Source organism: Ambystoma mexicanum, chromosome 2q (assembly GCF_040938575.1).
Source record: "Ambystoma mexicanum isolate Mex_15411 chromosome 2q, UKY_AmexF1_1, whole genome shotgun sequence".
In the NCBI taxonomy this organism is placed as follows: domain Eukaryota; kingdom Metazoa; phylum Chordata; class Amphibia; order Caudata; family Ambystomatidae; genus Ambystoma; species Ambystoma mexicanum.
Genome location: NC_090924.1, coordinates 878647267 through 878669941, shown reverse-complemented (window position 1 = coordinate 878669941; position 22675 = coordinate 878647267). Strand labels below are relative to the sequence as shown.

General features: G+C 42.3%; 1 protein-coding gene across 7 annotated transcripts in view; it reads right to left on the bottom strand.

The window, feature by feature from the left end:
* Positions 1–22675, bottom strand: part of LOC138569804 (protein adenylyltransferase SelO-like) — a 1380025-nt gene that overhangs the window by 936686 nt on the left and 420664 nt on the right. For all 7 annotated transcript variants that reach the window (XM_069648140.1, XM_069648139.1, XM_069648135.1 and 4 more), the window contains 3 exons: positions 9732–9796; positions 9557–9613; positions 4888–4986 (listed from right to left, as the gene is read on the bottom strand). In XM_069648140.1, coding sequence (XP_069504241.1) covers positions 4888–4986; positions 9557–9613; positions 9732–9796 — 221 coding nt within the window. The remainder of the gene's footprint in view (positions 1–4887; positions 4987–9556; positions 9614–9731; positions 9797–22675) is intronic.

Genomic DNA, 22675 nt, shown 5'->3' with positions numbered 1-22675 from the left:
AGATCTAGGGAACTTCTTTCTTGAATTTCGAATGATTAGCCGAACAGTTAGGATGGGCAGAAAATCTTAAAATTTTTTATTTGGAGCCCCTGCTGAAAGGTGAACTACAGACCGCCTACCAACTACTCAATCTTGCCCAGGGAGCCACCGTTGTATCCATAAAAGCAGGGCTATTGAAGAGAGTGGGCCAAACTTGTAACTTCTACCAGCAAAAATTGAGGGCCATTAGATTAAATCCTGGAGAAACCCCCCTTGAAATGGGTGAACGTACCAAAAATACAGTAGCCCTTTGGATCAATAACAAATCCCTGCAAGAATTGATAGAAATTATTACGTTAGAACAGTTCACCAATTCCTTAACCCCTTTTCTACAAAAGGCAGTATTACAATTAAATTGACCTGCCCTAGCCATGGCCATTGAAACTGCACAGAACCATTGGGATGCAGCCAAACACTTCCACTCGGTACATCGAGGTAAAGAACAGAAAGATTATAAACCTACCCATCGACCCCAACCAAAGGGAGTAGATAGACAAGGAGGGTCATATAAAATCAAGGTATGGATACCGAATGAAAGAATAGAAGCCAAAAGATCCAACCCTAAAGGTAGGGAAGAGACTAAAAGGGAGGAAGCAGACCACCCTCCCTTATCTGCTTTTCATGTAGAGAAAATGGGCATTTGGCCAGCCACTGGCCAGCCACTGTGCAAACATTTTTTTAAAGAAGAGCCTATGGCAATGTGCTGTTTAAAAGGAGAAGAGTTGAAAGAACCCGAAGGGGATCGAGAGACCTTCAGCATATATTTATGTCAGTCTTCTGCTGACTTCACATATGAAAAAGCTTGGGTGAATGGGAATGGGAAGCAAGTGAAGGAGCTAATTGACTCCGATAGGAAGCAAACCGCCAGAAAAGCTGACTTGGTCACAACCATGGACCTCGAGAACTCTACCTTAGTTAGAGTTACTTATGTACATGGGGACAATGAAATATACCCCAAAAAACCTGTATACATTAACATCAGGGGCGAGTTGTGTTTAATATCTTCAGCCATCAATCCTGGGCTCCGTGAGGAAGTTAATGTGGGTCGGGATTTCCCTACATTTTCCTCTCTTTTGCAGGACACTCCATCTCCCTATAGAGCAGCGGTATTCAAACAGCCGCATCCCCAGCCGCATCCCTAGGGGGCCGTGAAAGCCCAGCATGAAATAGAAAAAGAAGAAAAAAAAACTTTTTTTAGATTGAAAGAAATGGGCAGGGCGGCTCACATGGTCGCATAGCAGGGCTGAAGCATGAAACTTTCTCAAGTACCAATGAAAAAGTGGCCTGCAGTTGTAAATGGATATTAATTCCTTTAGTCACAGACTGTTTGAATAGTACCCAAGGGGGTGCTTTGTGTGTAAAGAATATTTATTCAGCAAAAATGGTCAAAATGACTAACTGCATAGTGAAGTAACTCATCAAACTGGCCCACATTGGCCAAAAAGGTGGCCCATTTTGACTGGCCCACACTAGCATTTTGCATCCTGAGTTGGCTGAACTGTCAAAGGGAAATACTATTTCCCTTTGACAGTTCAGTTCAGTTCCCCAGCCGCACATGCTCACTGAGCCATGCAAGGCTGGGGCGTTTTGCTTCGTCAGCATTGCATAGCTCATTGGAAATGCTGGCTGGGGCACTGCATGTCTGTATGTGTGAGGCGGGAGCTTGTACGCCTCCTCGCACATACGGACAGAGCAGCCTGGACCAGGCGTTTCAGCACCCACAACACGCAGGCAAATGCAGAAGATACGCTTATGTTTATTTAAAAAAAAATGTAATATGTGATGGATGCATGTACGCTTGTGTTATGAGTGAGTGTATGGTGATGGATGCTCATGTGAATGATAGAGTGATTGCTGTATGAATGAATGTGTGTGTGTGTGTTAGTTTGTTTTAGTCCATTGAGCTGATTTTGGCAAGTGGTGGATAGAAGGGAGGGAAGGAGAGTTGTACAACAAAGGCATTTTAAAAATGCCTAAATGCCTTTGTTGCAACATCCCCCTACCCACCTGCCAAAATCGCTCTCCTTCTGAGGCGCTGTGGAGCCCAAGGGACAGGGATGGTATTTGTTTACTGGACATCTATCATAAAATGTCATGCCTGCTCCGTGAGCCCCCAGCACCAATTTCAAACTGTATGGCTTTTCACCCATTTCATATTTAACGTATGCTCTACAATGCAACATTTTAGCCCATTATTTTTAAAAGAATTCACTGGGGAAAACCTCCTGAACCCCTCTTGATTTGTTCGGGCTCCCTTGCTGCGCTCAGTCTCTACGGCATTTTTGGGGGAAATAGTTATGCCCCTCCACTTAAAAAATTCACCAGCCACCACTGGCCCTCGGACTGTGTTGGCAATGGGATGGGGAGAGCCCAGGGACTGTGGTGGGAGCAGGATGGCTGGGAACCATAGGATAGTGGTGCGAGCAGGGTGTTGAGAGCCCAGGGTGTGTGCTGTGGTGGGGAGAGCCCAGGGACTGGGTAAAAGTGGGATGAGGGAGCCTAGCGACTGTGATGGGAGCAGGTGGGTGAGCCCAGGGACTATACTGGGAGTAGGGTGCGGTGACGGCGCGCAATAAATACCATGCATTTGGCATTTTTGGGGGGGCCCGGCCTGCCCAGATTTTGCTCGGGGGGGGGGGGGGGGGGGCCCAGGCCAAAAAAGTTTGAAGACCACTGCTATAGAGAGTTTTCACCCCAGGACTGCTGCCACTCTAATAACTATTCCCAAAACTCTAGAAATATGGGACTGGGAAAAGACGGAATCCCATGAACCTCACACAAGATAAAATGAACCCATAAAACCAGGGTCAACCACTCGAGCCAGTTTATTGGTTATTTTTGAGAGACCAATAAAATCACCTCGCCTCTACCTCCACAGTAAAAAAGGAATCTGTGGACTATGTGAGAGTCCTTGGATATATCTCATCCCTGTTCTTTCCCTGGTCTTAACAATGAAAGACCTGGACAAAGACCAGTCATATCCACCTCCCATAGGGGAAAGGTATATGAGAAACCTGAAGGAGTCTCACCCGCTAGTCCCCAGGGATCTGTCATCCAGGTGGCCAGGACACGACCATCGCTTTTGGATCCATTTCATGGGGGTGGACCAGTGTGGGAGGATCACCTGGATGAGGGGTCCTCGAGGAGTGGAAGTGGGACACCGGAGGGTGAAATGCGGCATCCCCTTCCCAATAATACCTTTTCCCCATCCCATCAGGTAGGATACCTAAGAGTTCAACACCCCTCCTCCCTCATCTCCGACACAAACACTTTCTCATGGATAGTTCACTGTGAGCGATAATGGACTAACACCAGAGCCGTATACCCGACGTGTCCCAACACCATGGACAGGCAAGGTCAGGCAATTTCGGATTATTACACCCACCTGACTTCCATCACACTTCCCCACAGGGATAGCGATTGCTGCCGTTGTACTGTCCTTGTCTCCTACAGCAAAGCAGCTTCAGAAAAGACAGCACAGGCGGTGAGTCGGAGAGACTGATACCAAACCAGCTTGTATTTTGAATCAAGGTTGCAAGCGGCATCATTGTACAAAGAGAAGAGTGCGTGAGGTGTTTGCAAAGAGCGACTCAGATATAATTGGAAACCAAAAGGAGTAGTTGAATTGTACTTTGGGAGGTCAAGAAAAGATACCATGCAAAGAGTGGTCCAGCGCCACTTGTGTGCTCATTCGAAAGTCTCTGTTAGGTATCTAACTGATACTGAGTGTGAGAAAAAGGAATATCGAGATTGAAGTAATCATGCAACGGGTCAAGCTAAACCCTGTGCACACTCGAAAGTCTTTGATAGTTTAAAGTATATCACAATTGGTCCAAGACCGGCTGAGGGAGTCTAATTGAGTGAAAAAAAGAGATATGAGCCTCGCTGAGGAGGATCTGGGGTGAACCGTGAGTCACCCAAGAAATAATTATCCGAACATAGTTTGAAAGGGATATGAGCCCGGAAGAGGGGGATCCAGGGTGAACACCCAAATTGAATATTGGAGAAAGGAAAATAACGTTTCTGTGTTGTTTTTGTACTCCAGGCCCTCTGAGTCCAGAGACTTGCAAGAAGTAACTGTGTAAATGGAACTGTATCCTGTGTGCTTTGCTCAAGTGAACCGCCTTTTTCTGTGATGAAAACATGGGGAAGGGAGGCCAACGGCCCGAACATCCTGACTAATCATTTTGTGAACACTTTTTCTTTTTCATGAACATCACCCCACATTATTTGTAAATTAGTAGTAGGGATTGGCAATAGGTTTTGTAGTATAGGCCCTTTTCATTTCACAAGACTCCACTAGGACTGCAGTATTATTATTTGATGGTCGTACCTTTCTCCCATCTGTAGATTTAGGTTTAGATAGGCGTTTATCTCACCCTTGTGAAAGTTCAATAAACACCCTTGAACTGTGGTCACTTGTGTCTGTCTTACTGTTGATACCAGGACTTCCTTACACCAAACACCATTGCGGATGTGACTCACTTTTTATTTATCTGTCCAAAACTCTTGGACCTGAGACGTTTATGGCTAAAAAATCACTTTAAAACTAAGAACATCAGGCATGTCTCAGATGTTTTGATTTTGTGTCGTCATGTGTAGAGGCACATTTTACTAATGACCTATGTAAGTACACTGTTGAAGCTTTTAAATGTTTGTTGAGAACATTTTTATCTGCTTTTATATTAAATTATTATGTGTCGTATTTTATTTAGTGTTAATGGTGGAAACCGAATAACGTGTTTAACTAACACCATTGCAGAGAGGTAAAGTCAAAACACAGAACAATATTCTCTATTCGTTTGTGTCTATACAAACTACTTTTCTATTACAATGGACAAATCATACCTTGCAGCTCGACTGGTGGGAATGCCAAGATGGTGCATAGCCTCACTGCACAGAAACTCTCGGACTGAAGAGCGAAGCACAGCTCTTCCATCACCATTTCTAAAGAAGAGAAAAGAATACAGACAACTTGGAGGATTTGTTTTGCATGCTTTTCTTAGTTTGTTAAAAGTATCACAAGAATACAAGTGCGCTCTCCCGATCTGTAGCCTTCACAGATTTTAGGCTACCCATTTTCCTTTCCCTTTGTTGCCTAACTCCACCTCTATTGTACCTCAGACAAGAATAATACACTAATCGAAGAACATAATCATAAGCGCTTCCATCTGTCAAACTGTCTCTATTAAGTCTCAAAAAGTACCAGCGACCTTCGCCGGAAAGTTATTATCAACTTGGGTTTTGTTGAACATTCTAGAAGGGGACCTGTGGCAACAAGGAATGAAGAGATTTACCAAGTGGTGCCATAGTGGTTGCTTAGACTTTTATAAAAATGAAAAAACAAACCTATTTATCCCTAACTCTAAAGGGATTTCCCTACCTAAACTAAAGAAACTCGGGTGCTCGTCAGGAAGTCTGTGTGAGTCGAAACAAAAAGGCACTGTCTCGCTCACAAAGGCTCCTACTCTATCCCTGTCACTACAACAAAACAGCATAAAGTCCAGCCTCTGTTTGTAATCCAGGTGAATGACTCCCTCCTCCTGGATGCAAAGTGTTCAAACGCCTCAGGTTGTTTAAAGCAAAAGTTCCATAAAAGTTCTGGCTTCTCCGTAACACAACAGAAGATAAAATAATCACGTAAAGTTCTTGTGGGGATAATAGAATGACTCCCTACTCCTAGCTGGTTCCCCAATGTCTTTCACAGTTCTTAATAAAGTTTGTAGTTCCCTTACTGAGGTTTTCACAATCTCTGGGTTTTACACATCTCTTGATCCGCCCCCACTGGGACAATGAAGCCGTTTCTGGAGTCCCTCTCGATTCTCCAGCACCAACTTTTTGTGGAACTGGCGTGGGAACTGTATCACAAAATGGTTTATGGTTTTCTCTATTTCTTTAGGGATTTAGGAAATGACAAAAACAATGATGGTTTTCTTTTTATCTTGAGGAAGTTAAAGCTAAGGTTTAAACTGAAAATATGAGACTCTTGGCATGATCTGGTGTTGACCAACCAGCAATGTGTAACAGACTGAAAACAGAAGATGATTGGGGTTTGGTTCGATGGACCAGCCCTAGTTGATTCTGGGGTGTGCCCAGTAGGACCGCTACGTCACTATCAATGATTTCCCTCCTGAGAACTCTGCTCTCGTCAATGATGCTCCAGAAGACCCATGACGCGTTTCTTCGGATTGTATTTGGGAAACTAACCCCTGAATACGATTAAAGGGGCATCTGGTTTCCGGCACCGTACTGACAGACTGTAATCCCAACAGCAAAGGTGAGGGTCATCTTGGTTATTTTACTGCTCTTACTCTTTGTGCGTGTTGAGCTAACAGTTCTTTAAGCACTCCTGATATTATTGGTGCCCTGTAATTTGTAATTGGGTATTTATAATGCACTTAATACCCAGAAGTTTCTAAGCGCGAACCCGGGGATCAAACCATTTGTTGCTACACATCGTCTTGCTTCCAAGGCAAGCGCGTTGTGCCCAAGCTTTCCTCCCTGTCCCTCTGAGGCTCTCCTTAGTCACTCTCCTGGAATTTTAATAACTCCTGTTACCTGGTACTGGGTGTCAGGAGTTTTCACTGATTCGGATTTTCATGATGGTCAATCGCCTTTTTCCCCTCTCGTTGCGGCTCGCTTCTAGGGGGCTGTGCAGCTGGCTGTCGGGAAGCGGACCAGGGACTCAACTTTCCTTCCCTCTGTACAGATCGCCCAGCCACCACCTGTCTGGACTTTGTTCAGGTCTGTGTAGGTAGCTGTGCGCACGGGTAGGGTTAGCGGTTTCAGTGCAGTTGTTGGACCTCCCAGTCCACCCGCTACAGGTCACGCCACCACAACCCAATCTCTGTCCCTTCATAGGGCTGAATAATGGCCGACTGGTACAACACTCCCCAAGCATCTTATGGACAATATACTTCTGGTTAACAGGGGTGCTCTGCCACTCCTCCTCTTGCTCGTGTTGACTCTCACCCACTGACCACCAAGTTTCATTTGTAAAATGTTTGGCGTTTTGCCAACATGTGCGGCGCCTATTCCCTTGTTCATTTCTGCTCTCTCCACAGCCATCACCCCTTCGGCCTGAGAGACATCCTTGTGCATTCCCTTGAACCACATCCTCCACATCTCCAGCTTCTGGAGCCTGCCTCTGGGTTTTCTCCCACCTTCGATCTTTCTCTGGTTCTCGATTTCTTCCTCCGCCTTGACTGTTGTCTCCCTTCGTTTTCTCTCTCCGGTGCCAGTACTCTCTTCGGTACACTTGTTTGTACTCTCTCTAGTACTCTCCTCGCTACCCGTTTGCCTTTGTTTGTTTCTGACGCCCTGATATAGTAGGGCCCGCCCTGACGTAGCGTCCATTCCATTGACCAAAGCTGTTCTGATACTTTTCTCAGTTGCTTATATCGTTCTCGAGTACTTCTTCGTCCCAGTACCTAAAACATCAGGATAGTTCGATGTTTCACAATAACACATGGGTTTGTGCATGAGTTTAGACCCATAAGGTTCAGGTACTATCGTGAGCCTAGCGGGTTGAGATTTAAAGGGGCTGTGCCTCCTAATCACGTACTTATCCCCAGGAGGTGAGTCTCTCTCCATGAGATCCTCCTGTATTTTACCACCCTTAGAGGGATGATTGGTTAGCAGCCTCACCTCTCTAGCCTCATGGATAAGGTTTCTACCCTGGGCAGAAGTGACGCCATCTGAAGGATTGTCACTGACCCAATACTTTAGCAAAGGGACATGAATGCATTTGCTTGGCTCTCCTTAAAGTTACAGGAAGCAAAAGACAAGGAGAGTAACATTATAAATTTGAACTGAATATAAAACTTCCACCAAAGCAAGGTATTGCAAGGGCAGAGATTTTACCACGTCGGGTGCATCCTATTGTCAGGTCAACATGATCACTGGAATGCCTGTGCAAAGCATAAAGACTTATTTTTGACACTCTTAGGTGGAGATATTTATTAATGATATTTATTTATATATGGTTTAACATGTAAAACCTTTACAAAAAGACATACAAATTCATTTTCATTCCATTTCAAATTACTCATAAAAAGATAAAACATACAGAATCCCTTTCACAAACAATCCTAATTCCAGAACCTTTCACGACTTATTTGTAAAAATCACATAAAAACCAAAACACCACTATTTTGATCATCACCGATTTCCCCCCCCAGCATATCCTTCCATAAATTGTCCAAATCTACCCATGTAAGGTCAAAAACAACTTTTTAAAACCCATTATCTGCCAAGGAAGAAGAGCAGGGCAAAATAGTAACAGGTGATGAAGATTTTGTTTTGATCCCATGTTATTACAAAATCTACAGAATAAAAGCTCTGTGGAAATGTGGGCTCTAATAAACAGAACCTCCTTAGTTAATAACATGTTGAATCTGAAACGTAAGGAATTGTTTCTGCAGGATTTAACCGGAAATCTTTCCAGATGACACTCCAAGGTTCCTACTTTTTTCGGTATGAGGACCAAGTATTTATAAAGCTATGATTTGGCTAGTGCCTCCATAGCTAGAATCCAATCCCGCCTTTTAACCTGTTCCATAACTTTAAGCGGGTTGTACAATAACAGTTCTTGCATATCTTTAAAAGAAGTGTCCTACAGAAATCAAACTCACAGTGTGCCCCTAGGAGTCCCTACTCATTATAAAGAGAATATATTGGAGAATTTAAAAATGTATAATATAGGGCCAATTGCCTTCACCAAACTCTACTGAGCAGGGATTGTATGTCCAATTCATAGCGAATAGCGATTATTGGTACTCGTAGATAAGAAGTCAAATATTTTTCACCAGATCATAGCTTCATAGCACTTTAGTTCCCCCAAGAAACTAAACTGATAAAAACTCTAAGCCATAAATACATTTTGGGATCACCTTTCTGATGTAAAACTTTCAAACAGAGCGCATGGAGAATTTACCATATTTTGTATCTGTTTTTGCCATTTGTGAGGCTTAAATGATTTTTACATTTAAAATAATTTCTAATAAATAGTTTCAACAGGTGAGCAGTTGTCGGATCTCCCAAATATAACATATTAGACTTGATTGCTAAAACATTTCCATTAGTAACAAACTTAAAATCATTTCTCTTATTTTTCTTACAAAAGCTCATTAATACCGTCTAGGCATGATTAATTCTTAGTCCATGGGTCACAATGAATACTTCAAAGGCCTTAATTATTCTCTGAAGGCCTATATGTGAACGGTCGAACGGAACGAAATCGTCTGCGTAGGCTACTCACACTAGCCACAGACTTCCAATCTTAGGAGGTATAAAGGAAGCCTTCAGGAGATGCTCCACTATAGCAGCCAGATAAAACAACAGGGGCTCAAAACGCACCCCTGTCGAAGGCCATTGCTCATTCTGATAGATTTGGTCATAGTGCCATCATTATTTAATCACACCTGAATTGACATTTCTTTATGCATATATACCAAAATACTTAACAAGTTTCATGGTAAACCCCATTTTTTATTATTTAATATTAATGATAGTTTACCTTGAGTAGGGTGTTTTTCCTGAGCCTTTCAACTGGAGCTCCCATCGATCACCACACCTGAAAGTTAAGAGACTGAAGTAAAATCTTTTTGATTAATCTACGATCATTTTATGTATTTTGGTAACTCCAAAAAATACCTTTACCCAATCTTGTGTTTTAAATGTCAATGGTTTACCTGTTTGTGTATTCTCCAAGCAAATGTGCTCTTCCATCGCCCAATTGTGCAGCCCAGGTTCCAAACTACGCAAATAAAAACCAAAAAGATGTAGTTAGATATTGAACGTTATGAAAATATTTTATGCTTGAATACACAGAATCAGTGACCAAATAAATCAAACCAGTCTAGCCTGCCTATTTCTCAGCCTCACTCAAAAAAGCAGATTCTAATTAGTCAGCAGATTTGCCTTTGCTAACATCCAACTATTACTTTCTTATAAGCACCCATTCCTTGTCAATCCAGATACCAATTTAATCTCCATTGCTGCTCTTGAGGCCCCGACCTATAGAGTCAGGTCCACTCCATGCTTAAATGATATCCATAGAAAATAAATCTGAACACATTGAATCTAAATTGCCATTTACATGGTCAGTGAATATTCTAAAAATATGGTTAGTGGATGCTTTAGGAGAACGTACTACTGTACCAAATTCATATAAATTCTATATAGTCAAAACTTTTTTACATTTTCAAAAGCAGAAGTCATACCGTCTGAGGTTCTAGTCATGAGTTGCATTTTTCCAAACTCTCCAGAGTCTTCCCCATATCTTTCTAATTATGCTCTCCCTGTTTCAAAATTTGACGAAGACACATTGTAATGTGGAAAGATTTGAGATTTGGGCTACCTAGCACTGATCTTCAATGCAGCTCTCAATTTTCTAAATATCCTTTAATTTCCTGTGCTTAAAGCTTTTGTGCATGTAAACTTTGCTCTGAGAGCAATACAGGTAAGCAACTATAATAAGGTTGGACGAAAATACCCCGAAACCATGACCCTACTTATGGCAGATGCAGATTCAGCTCATACGCATGGCTGAGTCCGATTACATCACCCTGAGAGAGCTATGTCAGAAAACACTGCGGTTGACGTCATTATGCCAGTCGCATGCCTGGAAGAGGTGCTCACATTTCACAGTTTCTGTTCCAGCTTCCTCTGCCACAGGAATCCTCTGCATTCAGGGATGCAGGGGTGCCAACTGTGATTCTGTAGCCCAGGGCTACTTCACCATGGCCTCAGAGGCAAGGAGAACCAACAGGTTCCAGGTCAGCCCAAAGGACGAAGTGAGCAGGAGCTTTCAGGAGAGCAGTACCACAACTTTTATATTTTTTTTACTGTTAGCAATTCCACTACTTTTACATCCATTTTAATCTGCTCTTCTTTCAGAACTCTTCTTTTAGAAGAAAGCATACCTCTTCATTGTACAACCCTATATCAGTTACAACTAAACTGAAATCTGTTTCACTGTAAATTCAAAGAGCCTGAATGATATCTCAGCCTGCATGAACTCTATCTTGCCTAATGGAAGCTGGAGTAAATCCTTATAACACTAGGAAATATCTCGCAACACACTGTCTGCCCCTGATTTTTGGAAATTTAGAAAACTTCTCAAGTTATCATCTCAGGTTAAATGGTTAGATGTTAATGTTGATAAAGGCCCAGGCCATTTCCACATGAAATTTAATTTTAAGATTAGGTGGCTACATGAGATTTGCCCCTTGATAACACTAGACAAGAGTAGTATATAGGAACATTGTCCATCACACTCAAAAGGGGTGTGGTGTGCTTAATGTGACAGGTGGGCATTCCACTTTTTAGTATGACCTTGACCAAAGGTCGGGATGATACATCATTATTCCCGACCCTTCTTCAAGGTCATTTTTTTAAGGTCATGCCACACCCCCTTATCAAGGTCACGCCCCTCCTCCTCAATGTTGCGGTAGGTGGGTAAAAGGTGAGCACAGCCCGGCAAATCAGCAGCCGAGTTGGGGGAGACAAGCCCAGACAAAGTTGAGGCATCTAATAAGTGTGGGTGGATTAGCCGAATTGACCAATCAGTGGTTAGGACACACCTGGGCATGTTGAGGAAAAGAAGAGAAAAGGCATCTCCCTTTTTATGAGAGTATTAAACATCAAACATGTGCTAATATATTTGAGGTAACTCACAATATAATAAAAGTTGTAACTGTTTTTATTTGCTTTCAAAAAGATTACAAATATATAATAAAAAAAGAAGCTCTTTTATGTACAAGGGCAGATGCATAATGAAAATATAACAATTTTAAGCGATTGCCACCATCAACGTTCCACACAACACATTTTATCATGAGAACAGTCAGTTTTAACTTGAAATAATAATATTTTAAAGGTTTTATATAAACACGCTAATAAATATTCAAGGGGTGCACATTCTTTTTTATCATTTTTAATACGCATAATATGATATGATATCACATTTTCTTTAACTGGGAGTGGTCACAGGTGGTGCTCATTTTGTCTGTTCCAACTTGACAAACATGTTTACAAAAAACAATATTTGAATGTACATGGTGAAAACACTTTATCTGAGCCTAACATGATTTAAACCTTAAAGAAATGTTCATCACTCTTTACTACACACCAACAGGTACTTTGACACATAAAATATTATTCAATTTTTAAAATAGGAGTGATTTTAGGTGTTGATCATTTTTTATTACACACAATATGGCATTACATTTTTAAAACAGGACACATCTTAGGTGGTGATCATTTTGTTTATTTCAAATCAACAAAGATATTTTACAAAAATAACAATATTTTAATGTACATATACAAATTAGGATACATGGCGAGACCACTTTTATTGCAGCAGTCAAGTAATAACTTTCTTTATTACACACAAGTACCGGTATCTGCATCATAAAGGTAATCAGCCAGACATGTTAAAACGTCTATTGCAGGATAGAATGGTGAAGTGTACATTCTCTGACATCTGTCAACAGATGTCGATGTTGGGGTATTCAGAGTTAGTGAGTCCAATTTTAAATTGTCCAGGTGTTTATGGTCGGTGACATTACCCACCACTTTAAAGGGCACATTGAGTTCAGCAGCAGCCTTCATAAATAAGTCCCAATCTCTAGGAGGTTTCTGTCATGTTAAGGCATGGCTCTGTGTCAAGCACCTCACTAAATCAAAGAGGTTGAATCTGTGTACAGTCTGTCCTCGGTACACAAACTCTCTTTTATCAGTGCATGAAACCCAGTCTTTTGAAGCCCCAACTTGGACAACAGTAGTTCATTGTTCTTTTTATAATGGGGATTGATATTGTCCAGCACCTCACAAGCATGTGCATCAATGTTTGTAGGTGGTGGTGGTTAAGGGTTGGTGGGGGGGAGGATTTTGAGTCTCAGGGTTGATAAGACTCAGGGTACTTTGTTCATGCTCATCCCAGAATACGTAGGAGAGGTACTTCTGAGGGATAGCGTTATAAAGAGTCCGCTTCTCAATTTCTGGCAAATCCTGGTGATTGAGAACAGCCATCATCTCAGCATCTATGGTGCATAGTTGAACGGCATAGATTTTCGAGCTGATGTCTGGGGACCAGGTACCACTTCTCTGCATGCTCCATTAACATACTCCTGTTAACCTGGAACATGATCACAACGACCCTCTTATGATGTCTGACCAACCTAATGAGAACAAGAGCCAACTTCCGTTTAATATAGTCTTATTAAACACAAGATCTCTTAATGCACATGCTACAGATGTTCATGACTTTATTTTTTAACATAAACTGGACATGATATGTCTCACAGAAACTTGGTTACAAGACCCTTGTTGTCCCATCATGGAATTGGCCGTACCAGCTTGCTATAAGTTATTCTTAAATAATCGCTCTAATTCCAAAAGTGGGGGGGGTGTCCATCATTATGAGAGAAGACTTACCATTCTATCAGATCCCCATTATATGTGGAGGTTGGGAGATTTTACACTTAAATTTGAAACTTGATCCAACAAACTGTCCAAATCTTTTGTTGTTATATCGGCCACCAAAAGATATGCCCATTTCAAGGAATAATTAACCCAGCTCCTACAACCCCTAAATAAAACTGGAAGTGCCACACTACTTCTGGGTGCCTTCTATTGTTGGTTCCAGGACACTACTGATCAGGAAGCAGTGCAGTTGGAGCATAACCTTATGAAGACAGAATTCATTATATTAAACACTGAGCCCACCCACTCTAAAAGGTAAAATTCTTGATTGGGTAGCTACCAGAAATCTCCACCCAGTGATTATGGAGACCAAACTTTGTATTTGTATTTGGTCAGATCACTGTACTATTTCTATTCAGGTATTTTGTAAGCAAAAACTGGAAGTGACACATGCACCACTTAAGAAAATCCATATTAGGAATTTCATAAAAGTCACTGCAATTGACTTGAATAAGGGGATCACATCGATAATAGACCTTACCTCCGATGGGGATAACCCTCAGCTCCTAATTGACTCAATTATGACTAAAATGTTAGATCAGGTTGCCCCTTTAAGAACCATAGTGGTGAGAGACAAAACCTACCATAATGATTAGTATACTAAGGAACTAAAGGAAATTAAGAAATCTAAAAGACAGGCCGAACACCTTTGGGTGAAAACTAAATCTGATGTCCATAAAATAGCCTGGAAGGAGCTCACAAAAACATATAAAAATGCTAGATACATTGCTAAGAAAGACTTCTTTAAATACCAAATTGCAAAAGCCGAAAATTGAGTTAAAGAACTCTTTCACATACTGAGAAAGATTGAAAATCCTACACAACAGCAAATTCCGTTTATGCCGTCTAAAAACAACTGTATCAGAATTCAAAAAGCCTTCGCTGACAAAGTCTTAGGGGCTAGAGACAAGATTAAGTCCTCAGTCACGGTTGTCTAGGCCAATAAACCTGTACTGCTAAAGTAGCTAAAAAACAGTTCAAGGACTATCTAGACCACAAAAATATCCTCCATCGTAAACTGTCAGGCTTTAGACCTCACCATAGTACTCAGAGTGCTCTCCTGGATCTGTAGTCAGATATTATTGACTCAGGAGGATGTGGCTCATTGGTCCTTTTCGACCTGTCAGCGGCATTCGATTTGATAGACCATGATACTCTTTTGGCAACATTGGGTGAAACGGGTAAGTACTCACCCAACAGTATAAAGTGGATCCGCTCCTTTCTGTGCGATAAGGTCTCAGTTGTCCATTGGGGTGAGGCCCTTTCAGACTATACTCCCATCTCTTTTGGAGTCCCACAGGGGCTTGTCTGTCTCCAGCTTTCTTTAATCTGTACATCAAACCCCTATGTGATATGTTACAAGATCTGAATATCCACTTTACCAACTATGCTGACAACACTCAGCTTCTGCAAGATACTACCAGATTAAGTGATCTCTTCATAACAGTTAAGCAATGGATAGTAAATCACTGGATGTGCCTAAACGATTCTAAATCAGAATTGCTACTCTTCGGCTCTCTGCATCAAAGGTCAAAATTAGATCACAGATACAAACATTTCTTGCTGGATGGATGTGTTATTAAAACCAAGACAAAAATGTAAACATTAGGCACTTTCTTGGATTGTAACGTTACCGCTGATGCACAAGTGAACAGCATCATACATAACACCTAATACCACTTAAAACTCATGAGGAAGACAAGCCTGTTGATCTCGGAGAAATACTGTGAGACATTTGCTATCACGGACAGAATACTGTGAGGTCTTTTGGGTGGCGCATCGAAAGAAAACGGGCATGCCCTTCAAGTGATTCAAAATAATGCTGTTTGCATTATAAAACAGCCCCAGAAGGTGAGCAGATCACACACAGTACTTCGAAAGTCTCCATAAAAGCCAGAATCCAATTTAAAATGACTGTCTTTGCTCACAAAGCAGTTTATGGTACAGCCCCAGAAAACCTAAAGAGAAGAATACCAATTTACCAACCCAATAAAATGTTACGTTCAGGGATCCAAGATGTCGGCCGGCAGAGGAGGACGTGTGTGCGCATCTCTCCCCAGCGGGCCGCAACAAAAGCACAACAAAGAAGAAACGTGCAGCGTTACTACACGGAGCTGCTTCATAGTATTAACCGGGAATGGAACAGGAATCCCTCTGAGGGATAAAAGAACTTGCGAGTGTCTCGTGGAAAGAGTCATCCGAGAGTGAGGGATCACAGCGCCCCACCCAGGGGAACGAAAATAAGCAGCTACCAGTGCCGTTGTAAAGAACAGCGGAGCGGGAGACAGAAAAGTCAGGACACAGCCCAGAACACCGCCAACAGAAGAGGGGAAGCAGCAGAGGTAACACAAGTTTGGGTGCCCATACAGTGTGAAGATGTCGGAGGCGAGGGAGAGAAGGAAGCAGTGGCCGCGTAGATGGAAGAGGATTCCAGCTGAGCTAAGGTACAGCGTGCACGCAAGACTCGCTGACTGCTTACATATTGGTCCGCACCAGGATACCAATACATGAGAAGGAAATCCGAGAGATCATCTCTACCCCCAGACCCACTCCCACCCGGAAGGGTAGAAGAAACCAATAAACAAACGGGGAGCTTCCGTCTGCTTCCCTCCCCATCCCAGTAAAAAGATTAAACAAACATAGAGAGGGGAGCAGCAGGCAACACCCGGGGGAGGAGGGAAGGAGGGACAGAATAAGGGACAAAAGGCTGGAGAAAAAGGAATCTGGGCAGTGAGCGACAAGAAGAGGAGAAGGAGCTCTCACACTGTAAAGACAAAAAGGAAGGGGAAGAAAAGGCAATACTCCAAGGAAACAATCTATTAATACAGGATTAGGAGGTCCCAATAAAATAGAGGGTAAGGAGAGACGGCAGAAAAGGGGCAAAAGGGGAAAAGGGCCCCCCAAAAAAAAAACATTTAAGGACAAACAAAACAGAGAGGACACTAACCCCCACCCACACCCCCACATTTAAAACCTCCATCTTTTCTCCAGGTGGCCAACACCCCCAACGGGCGGACTTAACCAAAAGAAGGGATCTGCGAGTAAAGAACGCCAGTTGAGGAGGGTTAACGAGGGATGGGGGCAAGAACTATTTCAAAAAGGACCCTCCTATGGGAGCAGGAAAACGGTATGAGAAAAGGAACATAAGCAAGTGACACCTCGGAAGACACCCATCCCATAGGAGCAAATACTAAACCGGAAAATGGAGAAGCCGGGGAAAAGTGACCGGCACAGCACCTACACGTCCAAAAGGAGGCCAAAGTGGCATTAGTACACCAACAAAGCCCTCAACCAAGGCGAGAAACAAACATTAAACAACTGTGGGGTTAAAGGAGCACTATAACCACCAGAAGAGGGGAACCTTCCCAAAACCACCCCGGGCCACCAACAAGAGACAAAGGCGCAATGGCTAGCAAAGAAGATATGCAAGGGTGGTTCAAGGAATTCCAAACTCAGTTTATGTCATCCTCCCAAAACACAATTCGAGTCGCTAAACGACAAAATGAGTCAATCGCTACAGGAACTCAAAGTAGACATGGCCAAGTTAGAAGAAAGGACGGACACTCTCAAGAAAGCTGTACAAAGCATAGAGGAAGATGCACAAAAAAGCAACGAAATCTCGCCTAACATATAACCTGGAAAGCCAAAATTAAGACTTGGAAAACCGATCAAGGTGATCAAACATTCGGATAAAAGAATCTAGCAGAGATGGTGGAAGATAAAGACCTAAAGAACACAGTCCAATACCTGTTTGCAGAGATATTGGAAACGGACAAAGAGGAGCTGGTTCGAATTGATAGAATCTACCGAGTAGGACCAAGAAGGTTGGGCGCACCAGGCACACGCCCAAGAGATGTCCTAGTAGCAATTACATCCTATGCTCAGAAGGTACAGATCCTAAGGAGAGCGAGAGAGATTGGACAGGTGCGAATAAATGGGAACGAGGTGTACTTATATCGAGATCTAGCAACAACCATGGTGCAAAAAAGGAGATGGATGGGATCAGTGATGAAATTTGAAACAAACGAGATACAAATGGACGTTTCGCTTGGGCTTACTATTTAAATGGGAAGGACAAACCCATAGGATCACGACATGTGAGGAAGGTGAGCAGATTCTAAATATCCAAAGGGAAGAAGGAAGCAATATGGAAGACCAGCGAACGGGTGAGGTACTGCGCAGGAAACCGTGGGAATGGAAAACAGTAAGAAGGAAAGGGAAACATGTGACGTAATTGTGATACATCAACGACAGGAGACACCGGAAACACAATACCGTGAGACTAACGGATACAAGAAAAAGGAGGCGTGGACTAAGAAATACCCAGGAAGGATGGGTAAGACATGAACACGTAAAATAAGATTGCAGACCAAGGGGGAACGGGAGTAGAGGGCCCATCTTGGATCCAATAATGGGTTTTAGTAATCCCACGATGATATCTCTGGGATCGGAAGAGGGCCAGCCACGTTGGATATTCTGTCCAAGCGTTCTTAGGAACATGGTCCCTCCTCAGGGAGAGGGGGGTGGTTGGGGTTAAGAGTTCTAGTTAACAAGTTGGGGAAGGGGGAGGAGGAGGGGAAGGTGGGAGCCCAGAAGTGGGGAAAGTGAAAGTCACAGACCGGTAGATAGAAGGAGAGCGGAAGAAGGAATCACAGGTGAAAGAGCTTAAAGTACTGACGTACAATGTATGGGGTTCAAATACCCCGGTCAAGAGGAAAAAGGTAGAACACCATTTACGTGGCATGAAGCCAGACATACTGATGTTGGAAGAGACCCATATAAGAAAAGCAGACGAATCGAAATACAAAATAAGGGGATTTACCCAAATTTACCAATCGAATGCGGGGGAAAAGAGAGCAGGGGTGCTGATCGCAATACTCGATAAACAGCGAATACAAATCAAAGAATTGGAAGGAGACAAAGAGGGAAGATACTTATTTTTTAACGCAGTCCTGGGGGCCAAATCATTACATTAGCCTCTATATACGCACCAAGCATGGGACAAGATGGGTTTATAAGGGGAATTTTATCAAACCTAGAAACCTTTGCGAGAGGAGATATAATGTCAATGGGCGATTTTAACATAGCGTGGGTCACTGTACAAGATAGAAGCGGGAATCTATCACAGAAAACACAAGCCCCATCTAAAGCGCTAAGACTGAAAATGGTGCCTCTGGCTCTACATGATGTATGACGGGTTGACAGGGGACAAGAACAGGGATTTACGTGTTATTCCCACATATTCTCCTCTCACTGAAGGATTGATTACATCTGGGCATCAACAAAGCTACTAGGGAAAATAAGTGAAATAAAAGTGGGGGGATTTCATTATCGGATCATGCACCACTGTGGATGAGCTTAGAGTGGGGAAATGCCAAGGGGGGATTATGGAATTGGAAAATCCCAACAGACCTTCTGTATGACCCGTTGTTAAGCAAAACAATAAGAGAAAAGACTGAGCAATACTTCGAGAAAATGCCTCTGAGGTAGTCCTCCAGGAAATAAAATGGGACGCATTTAAGGTGGTAACAAGGGGGTAGCTTATAGCGCTTAAAACGGGGAAAGAGAAACAGAGAACAGAGGGGAAAAGATCTGGAAGAGAAGTTGAAGGATATCCAAGAGGAAATGTCAAAAACATCAAATAATAAATTAAAGAAAGCCATGAGACACGTTCAAGGACACTTGGAGATATAAAGAACAACAAAAGGCAGAGAAACTGCTACTATATTTAAAACAGTGGCACTATGTAACAGCGAATAAGGCAGGCAGATACCTAGCCAGACAGCTAAAGGAAAAAAAGGGGGCACAGACAATTATAAAGCTTCGTAATAGTCTAGGACAGGACAAAACAACAAATGAAGACATAGGGAAAATCTCCAGGGAATTTTATAAGAATCTGTACGCCTCTGATAATCCCTCAGAAAAACAGCAAGAGAAATACCTAAAGGGCCTTCCTATTCCACAGATATCGGGCAAGGAACAGGCAGAACTAGATGAGAATATATGGGAAGAAGAGGTCAAATTAGCAATAAAGGACCTTCCGAAAAATAAAGCTTTGGGTCCGGACGGATATCCGGCTAGCTTCTACAAAATATATAGTGACATACTGACCCCAAGTCTTACGAGACTTTTTAACAACTTTAAGACTAAGGGAAATATAACCCCATTCATGAAGCAAAGCTGGTAGTGTTTCACAAACATGGGAAAGATCCATTACTAACAGGGTCATATCGACCAATAGCTCTAATAAACATTGAGGCTAAACTACACACAAAAATACTTGCTAACAGAATGAGTTACCTTCTACCGAAACTAATAGGTCAGGATCAATCAGGCTTTATCCCGAGCAGACAAACATTTGACAACACGCAAAGAATCTGCCATCTAATAGAAAAAAATGGGAATAGCCCAAGACTCAGCCATTTTTGTATCATTGGATGCTGAGAAAGCTTTTGACAGAGTAGAGTGGTCAATGTTATTTAACATACTAAAACAAATAGGCTTTGGCTCACAATATCTTAACATGGTACAAGCAAAATATGTGCTGCAATCGATTATAAGTGTTAATGTCACAGTGTCGGGCAAAGATTAATTAAAACGAGGTACTAAACAAGGGTGCCCACAATCCCTGCTGCTCCATGTCATATACTTAGAACCCATACTAATTAAGATCCGAGAATAAGACCAACTGACAGGAATAACAATGGCAGGAGAAAAGCACAAAGTGAGGGCATTTGCAGATGACATGCTGGTAGCCCTATCAAATCCGGAAAGCTCACTATCCATATTAATGAGAGAATTAGAAGAGTTCGGGGCAATAGCAGGTTTAAAAATTAACAGGAAAAAATAGGAAATGCTTAATCTTTCAGTGGACCCAGTAGTAATGCATAGACTAGAATTGAACACGCAGCTGCAACTAGCGGAAAAGGGCATAGCATATCTGGGTATAACACTCACCAAAAAAATAGAACATCTATACGAGGCAAACTACCCACAGCTTCTAGAAAAAATCAGATCAGATTTGTTGAAATGGAACCCACTTACAATATTGTGGTGGGGGAGGGTGACAACAGTAAAGATGGTGAGACCATTGGTTGGAGAGAGGGCACAGCTCGTTTTTAATTATTATGCTCTTTTGTGATGCTTAACTTAATCTTAAACTTAATTATAATTAGGTATAAGTAGGGTATAATTAGGTATAAGTAAGGTGCAGCCCACTATGAAGTGCCACCGTGCTGGGCACATAAATATGACTGGAAATGAAAGAGACCTAGGCTCAGTAGCCTTCGGTGTGGGCCGCACACACAAATTGCCCACTAGGGGTTTGTTGCTTCTTGACGTGCTTTCAAAATAATTTTCTTAGAACTTTCTGTATGATTTATCAAATGTTTTTATTACTTAGTTACTTCAAATTATTGTTTGGTAATCACCAATTCCGTTTTAACAAAATTTACAGCAAACAATGACTGTATGGCCAATGCATTTCGGATTAAATCCTTCATCAGAGCCCAGTCTGTACTCAATGCTGTAATTCACAATGTATACCATCAACACAATTAACGCAACATCATGAGAAGTCATACAACCAATTTTAGAAACAGGGTACCCACATTTGGGAGACACGATAACACATAAGGGAAAACTTAGGAGAAAAATACAAGAGCAAAATACAAACACAGTCATTTTGTCAATAGCAGTTATCTGACCACACTTCTATCAAATTAGTTGCTGCTCAGTGGAATATCCAGTGCACTCCTTACCAGTGACTCATGATCACTTTATCTACTAACCACTTAGTTGTGTCTATCATCTTGTTATTAAAATGTGGAGGCTGTGTTGAAAATTGCCTTTTTATTTTGTACACCTGTTGGCTAGCGTGATCTCATCATGCAGTGCCTTTCCATTATAGCATGTTTGTATTAAATGTGTTTCTATCATTCTTGCCTTTATAGACTTTAGTATTTTACAACGTTGTCCATTCATTGTGTCAGTTATACTGACCTGCATATGCAGGGAATGCCCTGCTTGTATTAGTGCGATTATGTTGCCATGCCCTCAATTGCGTGCTTACCGTCTGTCCGAAACCGTTGCTACTGTGGTACTACAGCCGCGTACAAAGCTGCCGCGGTATTAGTGTTGTACTTTAGTGTCCATTGGTTACCATAGCGACGTTCTGTGGGAAGATGGCCGCTCGCAACTTGTTGCGCCGGCCATCTTGGAAGGGGCAATGTTTGTTAGATACGAGCCCTGCCGTGCTCGAGTGTAATATTAGTATTTAATTATCCACTATAAACTGCTCAATCTCTTTAATTTAATTTGCACATATTTGCGTTTTTATTTTTAATAATGTACTCTTTCATAAATCTAACATTAAAAGATGGTGACACTCCCTAGATTATTATATTACTTCCAAGCATTACCTATTAGAGTCCCAAATCTTTGTTTCCGTTCCTTGAATAAGGCCATTCATTCATACATATGGAAAAGAAAACATCCACGGGTAGCTATGACCACATTCACGGCACCGAGAGAGAAGGCGGGGATGGCATTTGGGCACCTCCTCAGATACTACGAGGCGGCACAACTACAGGTCTTGAGAGAATGGCTAAGAGGCGACCAAGAGAAAACTTAGGCAAGACAAGATAGGCCGGTCACGGGAGCCCCCCTTCAGGGACTCCTCTGGATTGATAAAAAGAAGAGACAGATGAACACCAGAATTAGCGAAACACTGGGGGTAGGACTGAGTATTTGGGACATAGTGACGGAAAGGGGGCACTATCGGTAAACCCATCACCCTTCTGTCCCATGTTTGGGAATCTGGAATTCCAACCAAGAATGGAAAGAGAACCATTTAAGAAATGGGAAAAAGTAGGATGTCAGAAAATAAGGGACAGGTACATAGGACAGACTGTGATAAGGCGGTAGAAAGGAAGGAAGATCAGAGCCAGAACAAGGCCTCAAGCAGGAAGCTAATCAGACCTTGGGGGATGAGGTCATAATGGAGGGAGGGATGTTACAGCCTAGGAGAGACAGACAACTGGGCCAATGATAATGCGGTAGAACAAGAAAGACTCCAAGAATGTCATCCTGTTGCAAGCTGTTCTGTGTATTTTTTTAATTAGAGAGGAGAGTTGGAGGAGGGCCTGGT